The 7,477-nt window shown below is 44.0% G+C and overlaps 1 protein-coding gene across 1 annotated transcript in view; it reads left to right on the top strand.

Annotated features, from left to right (window-relative positions):
• The window catches only part of SARC_07317 (hypothetical protein), a gene marked incomplete at both ends in the record, with an annotated part of 9,760 nt that extends 2,987 nt beyond the window's left edge, over positions 1-6,773 (top strand). Inside the window, 9 exons of the mRNA XM_014298753.1 lie at positions 445-596; positions 882-1,155; positions 1,610-1,917; positions 2,758-2,854; positions 3,598-3,852; positions 4,190-4,532; positions 4,957-5,093; positions 5,317-5,498; positions 6,635-6,773. Coding sequence (XP_014154228.1) covers positions 445-596; positions 882-1,155; positions 1,610-1,917; positions 2,758-2,854; positions 3,598-3,852; positions 4,190-4,532; positions 4,957-5,093; positions 5,317-5,498; positions 6,635-6,773 — 1,887 coding nt within the window. The remainder of the gene's footprint in view (positions 1-444; positions 597-881; positions 1,156-1,609; positions 1,918-2,757; positions 2,855-3,597; positions 3,853-4,189; positions 4,533-4,956; positions 5,094-5,316; positions 5,499-6,634) is intronic.
• Between the last annotated feature and the right edge of the window lie 704 nt (positions 6,774-7,477).

The raw sequence follows: 7,477 nt of genomic DNA, 5'->3' as shown, positions 1-7,477 counted from the left end.
ATATACATATACATATACATGTATATATATATATATATGTATATATTGTGTATGTATATATTGCGTATGTATGTATATAGTATGTACAATACATATTACTTCGCAGACGCAGTAATTGTAAAATTGCTTACATGTTTTGCCTGATAGTGATTCTTTTGTGATAGCCCTTATTCTATATCCGGTGCTGAGTTTTTCTCAAATCGTAGTCACGTCCAATGGGCGGCACAGATATCTTTCACCAGTTCATCGTCAAGCTCTACCTACAGTCAATACTAGGTCAATACCGACAGTCCATATGCAGTATCGATTCGTTAGGGATCGATATTAAAACAGCACTGATGATAAAATAAGCTGTATTGCTCTGTTTGGATTAAGAATACTAATTCAGTACAAACAATTGGCACTGTGTTCTCAAATAATCGAATAATTCTAATCAAAAATCAGGATCAACTGGACGAAGTCACAGCCGAAAACACCCGAATCAAAAGCGAGAGAGATACGATCGCACGAGAGCATGAGGAGAAAGTGCAGCAGATACAATCCGACCTTCGCGAAGTGACGGAGACGCTTGGTTCTGAGAACGCTGGACTCAAGAGGTACCTACGGTTGTGCGTGGGGGGGCGGGGGGTAGATAAGCGTGTATTGTGTGTGTGCGTCTATTGTTTGGTTCTGAGAATGCTGGACTCAAGAGGTACCTACGGTTGTGCGTGGGAGGGTAGACAAGCGTGTATTGCATGTGTGCCCCTATTGGGGTTCATGCACATTTTGTTGCATCAGTTGCCAACTATCTAGTCGTCATCGTCGGACAGTATACGTTGCAGAATGAAAGTGAAACACTGCCCCAATTCTGATCCCCGATTCCGAAATCCAAACCAATACAGCCAATTATCGGCCGTTCAACAGAGCGCCGAGGCACTCGCCGAAGAATTGGAACACGCGCGTGGGCAAATCGGTGAGCTAGAACGTGAGAGTGAAGCCAAAACGCAACGCGAAAATGAAGAACGGGAAGATTGGAAACGGCAGCAAAGTGCGGATGAAAGCGCACGAACACAACACATGAGTGACGAATGGGAGGCTACGGCCAGGGTGTACGCAGAGACTGAACGTCAGCTGACACAGGAGAAGGCCGAGTTGGCACGGAGGATGGTGGCGTTGGTGTGTGTTTCTGTGTGTGCTAAGCGATGTGATCCCTGCATGACATTGTATAGTGTCTCCTATTTTATTGCGTAAGTGCGTGTGATGGCTATGACAGAGCGTAAGGTGGCTGGGTTGGTGTGTGCTGCTGAGTGGTCTGAGAATTACACAGCTGATTGGGGAGTCCGGATTTGTTTCTGCCCGAACGGATGTGCTGGGGTGGATCTGTGTCGATGTTTGAACTAGCTTATCGGAAAGAGTTCGATTTTTTGTGTGATACGCTCCCTTGTACACTTTATATTCCACTGCCCATGGCGTTGATCCAGAAGCGTAGATATGCATGCGTGCTATGTGTAGCTATGGGAAAGCCAAAAGTGCATATGCCGTTGAGAGTGCAAGGGTTTGGGGTGTGCTAGATAGCTGGCGTACGCTTGTTAATATTTAATCCGGCATTTTACCTCAATTATATATGCAGGATGAAGAACACGCCACTGAGATGGCGACCTTACAATCGCAGCTGGAATCTGAGCGATCTGATTGGCAGATAAAAATAGAATCCGGCGAGCAAGGGATGGTGAAGGAGCGTTCTGATTGGTCGAGGGAGAAAGAGACCATGGCCCACACTCGAGAGGACCTCGAGTTCAGGATTGCGGAGCTGAACAAACAAGTGGACGCCCTGACGTCTGAGGTCAAAGCGGAGAAGACGACCACCGGCAGACTGGGCAATGTCGAGCGACTGATGAGCGAGGAGCTTACGGGCGCACCAGACAACTCAGAGGATGCGTATGTGTGTGTGTGTGTGTGTGAGATAGGAAGTGTGTGTGTGTGTGTGTGGATAGGAAGTTTGTGTGTGTGTGTAGATAGGAAGCGGGTGAATGTGTGGATAGGAAGTGTGCGTGTGTGTGGATAGGAAGTGTGTGAGTGAGTGTGGATAGGAAGTGCATGTGTGTGTAAATAGGAAGTGTGTATGTGTGTGTGGATAGGAAGTGTGTGTGTGTGTGTGAATAGGAAGTGTGTGTGTGTGTGGATAGGAAGTGTGCGTGTGTGTGTGTGTGTGTCGATAATATGTGTAGGCAGTACCAGATATGGCGAGTCAGAAGACTCAAACGCACAGGCAAGATATATATGCGAGTGCCCCCGAGACTTTATTGAAGTATGTGGCCGTGTGAGTGTATTTATAGTTAGTGAGCACTACTCAATCGTTCTTATTCTTTGCATTGTAACCGTTTGCGTGGCGTAGTGTACTTCGCATATGATCCGAAACTTGAGAATATAGCTTCTCAAAAGTGGTTCAATTGGCAAATGGGTGTACGTTAAGATAGACACAGTATATAAAGTGGTACATATACTAACATAGACAAAGTATTTTAAGTGGAGCAAATACTAACACAGACAAAGTATATTAAGTGGTGCAAGTAATAGCATAGACAGAGTATTTAATGTGGTTGAATTGGCATATGCGTGTATAATTTAGCAGGCATATCACCATTTAAGATTCTTGTGTTGTATCGAGCTGTAGAAAGGTCTGACAAATATACGTTTCACGTCTACGGAATCTGTCATAAAAGCCCGTGTATTTCTGGCACTTATCCGTTTTTTGTTTTGTTTGGAAATGGTTGACAGGCATGCAAAGTGTAAGACAGTGATGAAGCACCTCACTATGGAGATTAGCAACAACGATCAACAACACGAACAAACAGTCGCTGCCCTTGAAAAACAGGTGTGTACAAGTCATCAGTCCAGTTATAGACTGTCTTATGCGCAGTTTGAGGCGAAGAATAAATTTGTTTACAACAATTCAGTGAAGAAGGACCATGTACATATGAGCATATCCCTCTATATCCGTGTGCACGGTTTGTCTATATATACTGCTTTGTAGCAAAAAAAAAAGTGTGGAATTTCACAATATGAATATGTATCAGAGTACGTTATGTCATAAAGTGTGGTCAATATATATATATATAGTGGTATATATTGGTATATATTGGTACATACATACATACACTTGCGCACACACACATATTTATATATATTCTGTATTCTGTATTCTGTATTCTATATTCTGTATATCTATGTACCTATGTATTATATATATATATATACATGTGTGTGTGTGTGTGTGTGTGTGTGTGTGTGTGTACCCGAGAACACAAAGGTGCATATACAATCTTTTGCGCGCTTGCCAATTTCACATATGTTTACTGAGCCCCACACACATAAGAACACCCAGAGACGCACAACCCTTTGTCAAGTCATATCATAACGGGTACCCGAAATGCAACCGAGCCAAGAGTACTGAGATGTACCCACCTCCAATTCAAATGGGCGAAATCTCACTGGGCACAGTTTATATATCGCACGTAGCTCGCTTGCAGCGCACACAAACCACACGCATCTCATCTCTCATCTAAATTTGTTTATGGATTCATTCATCTCATCTCATCTCGTTTATTAATTGGTTAGGTGTCTATATTACAACTGGAGGTGTCCGAAAAAAACAATCTGGTCGCGACCATCAATGCGAATGCCCAGACACTGGCGAAGGTCAACGGAAAGAAGCGCACCCTGACCCAGCAGTTGGAGGAGCTGCAGGACAGATTCGTTGCCATGACAACCACCCAGATGGATCTGGCCACCGAGAATGAGTCGCTCAAGTACACCAACACGCAGCTGACCAATGAGCTGCAAGAATACAAACGCGAGATAAACGGCGAGGAGGTGTGTGTGAGTGCGTTGTGGGAGTTTCATGTGCTATAGCTTTGCGTATTGCGTATGGGGTTGGGTGCTTGCCTGGGGACAGAATGGGCCCTGTTTTGTGCTTTGGGACAAGTGCATCTGGCGCATCTCGTACGGTTGTTTTTTTATCGCTAATGTCAGTACTTGCCAATACTATTTGTCCTCTAGTGTAGCCTGCTATTGTTTGTTATCCAGCGATTCGTGACTGTAAATTAATGACTTGCAATTTTGGTGCATCGACCAGAATGAGATATATCTTAACAAAATTACATCTGACCGGTCCTAACTGTCCTAACTGTCCTGATCCCTCTACCTGCAGGTCTTGTATATTGACCCGAATTACGTCGACAAACTGAAACGGAGCAACAATCTTCTGGCAACGCAGATCATGACACTACAAAAAGAAAAACAATCGCTTAAACAGCAATTGGCCCAAAAGCCCGCGCCTCAACCCGAAACACCCAATCCTAGTACGGTTGCCAGTCCCCCCCCGGACCAAGAAGCACCCGCAAGTGCACCTGAAGTCGCGAAAATGGACTCAAACGCACCCAAAACGGCCGACGGACAGATCGAAGGTGCTGGTGAAGTCAAGACTGATGGCGACGACAAAGCGCCTGTGACCGCTACTGATAGTGCGAACGACATCTCTGGCGATGCGTCTGGTAGGTGAACACTTCAGCGATTCTTAGCACAATGTCTATGTGTAATGTTTGAGAGAGATTATGCAGGGGCCAGCTGATACACATACGGACGTATCCTGGCGGAAAAGGACTGTAACTTGTAACCAAGCACACCTACCGAAGGTTTATAACACACCTGACGGATTGATTAGGTCAAGGGTGTGTTTGTATGTATTTGACAGCAGGGTATAATATGACACTCGCACCCCTTATACAATGCCCATGCACTCACTCATGTCCTTTACCTGTTAGGGTGCGCTACTCTTCTCTGCCCTATATGAAGTAAATACTGAATATGAAGTATCTCTGCCCTAGCCATGCATGTATCACCCTTATCTGCCCCATATCAAGTATATAGCCATGCATGTAACACCATAGCCTCTCAATGGCACTACACACTCCTCAGTACCAGTCACAGAACCCACGGCGGAAACCACACCAGCAGCGCACGCTCCGCCGGAAACCCAAGAACTCAACGACGCACAGGTAGAGACAAATAAAGAGGAGCCGAATGGGGCTGCAGAGAAGCTCCGTGAACTTACGGTGAGACCACATGTGCACTTGATTCGGGGTATTGTGTGTAGCTATTCAGACCGTGTATTTGTCCCTAGATTCTATGCCACACTCCCGATTGTTTTTATTCTCAAACCCTAGCCCGTACATCGCATCACACACAAACTAAAACCCTAAAACCCTAACACATGCATTCAATAGCAACGTATCCAAACCCTAAACCCAAAATCCTAAAATCCTCGCCCAAATGCAGACCCGCATCGAAGCGCTTGAGGCGGAGAAATCGGAGTTGGAGAGAAAGTTGGAACATGAAACGCAATTGGTAAACCAACTGAACGAGGAGACAGCAACCATTCCCACATACATCTCCTTGTTTCATCAGCAACGGAAAGCACTGCAGGACTCCTACAGCGAGAAGGATGCGGAGCTTACCAGGTGAATGGGTGTATGGGCACTTGGTTTATGTGTGTATGAGGATGGAGACTATCATGAGGAATGTTGAGGGTGGTCTATACACTGCAGATGAGGACACTGTACATAATAGATATATACAGACTTTCTGGATACTATATTACGGGGATGACTTGAGCTATATATATATGTATATATGTATATATATATACATATATATATATATATATATATATTTTTATATATTATATTTATATATATACATATATATATATACCCTCGCTATAGTCTCATCTGTGTCGGGTATGCGTGCAGTTAAGCTTATGCACGAAACATGCCGCGCGTGTTGGACTGGTGTTTCTCTCACCTCTTGACTTCTCACTACGTCCTACCTCTAATCCCTTCCGAATGCTCAATACGTTTTCTATTCTCACTCTGCTACGTTTCATGTACCTTCACGCACTTTCCACTGCTCAATACGTTTACCATTGTCACTATTACGGTGTGACACTTGTCGTATCGCGCACGTGTGGGCTGTGGCTGCTGTTGCGCTATGGGGTTAAGTTAGCCTGTTTTAGAGACTTATAAACCTTGATTTAGCCTTTTTTTAATTTAGTGGTTCGTCAACACTAAGTTAGCGTTTTTCAGGCTTTTATTAACCCAAGTTAAGTTAGCCTTTTTCAGGGTTTAAGAGGGTTGGGGTGCTTAGCCCGTAGTCCGAATGAACAGTATACCATCGTTGTCGGCTGCCTCGGGTGTTGTTACATGGGATCACATTCAACTGCTAATCCTGTGCGCTATATAGCATGCTTGTCTGCTATCCCTCTTGTTGCTGCAGAAGGCTGTGTTCACGTTGCAATCCCACCCAATCCACATCACTCACACATACAGCCTGTTCCAGTTGAAAGCACATAAATAACGTTATGCTCATCCGATTTAGTAGACTGAAACAGTTGTACGAGATAGTGTTAACCTGAAGGACCTATCCGTATCACCCACCCAAAAGGCTTAGGCTATATCATATAGCTGCATGGCTATATGCTCACCTGTGATATCCATGTACATGATATTAACACACTCACACAAACTGTCACATGTTGCTGCATGGCTATATGCTCACTTGTAATATCCATGTACATGTTATTCACACACCCGTGCAGGCTGTCGCAGTTGTTGATCGCAAATGGCGTCAAGTTTGAATCAATGTCGGCCACTAAGGGGACGACTACAGCGCATTCTGTGCCCAGCAAAGACACGCAGAAGGTACCTATAGGAATACAACACGTAGTACCTATATAAATACTACACGTGGTGTGTGAGTGTATATATCTGATTACTACGCGTAGTGCGTGATTGTATCTGTCTGTCTACTACACGGATGGTCGCATGATTCTCGTTTGATGGTCGTATAATTGTCGTGTGATGGTCGTATGATGGTTGTATAATTGTCGTATGATGGTCGTATAATGATTATAAGATGGTCGTATAGTGATTATATGATGGTCGTATGACGGCTGTGTGATGGCCGTATGGTGACTATATGATGGTCGTATGATGGTCGTATAATGATTTTAAGATGGTCGTATAGTGATTATAGGATGGTCGTATGACGGTTGTATATTGGTTGTATGATGGCCGTATAGTGACTATATGATGGTCGTATAATTGTCGTGTGATGGTCGTATGATGGTTGTATAATTGTCGTATGATGGTCGTATATTGTTCGTATGATGGTCGTATAATGATTTTAAGATGGTCGTAAAGCGATTATATGATGGTCGTATGACGGTTGTAAGAAGGTTGTGTGATGGCCGTATAGTGACTATATGATGGTCGTATAATGATCATATGACAGTTGTATAATTGTCGTATGATGGTCGTATAATCGTCGTATGATGGTCGGATGATGGTCGTATGATGATTACATGATGGTCGTTTGTTGGTCGTATGATGATTATAAGATGGTCGTATAATGGTTGTATGATAGTCGTATATTGTTCGTA

Source organism: Sphaeroforma arctica (assembly GCF_001186125.1).
Source record: "Sphaeroforma arctica JP610 unplaced genomic scaffold supercont1.572, whole genome shotgun sequence".
In the NCBI taxonomy this organism is placed as follows: Eukaryota; class Ichthyosporea; order Ichthyophonida; genus Sphaeroforma; species Sphaeroforma arctica.
This window is presented reverse-complemented; position numbering and strand designations above follow the sequence as displayed.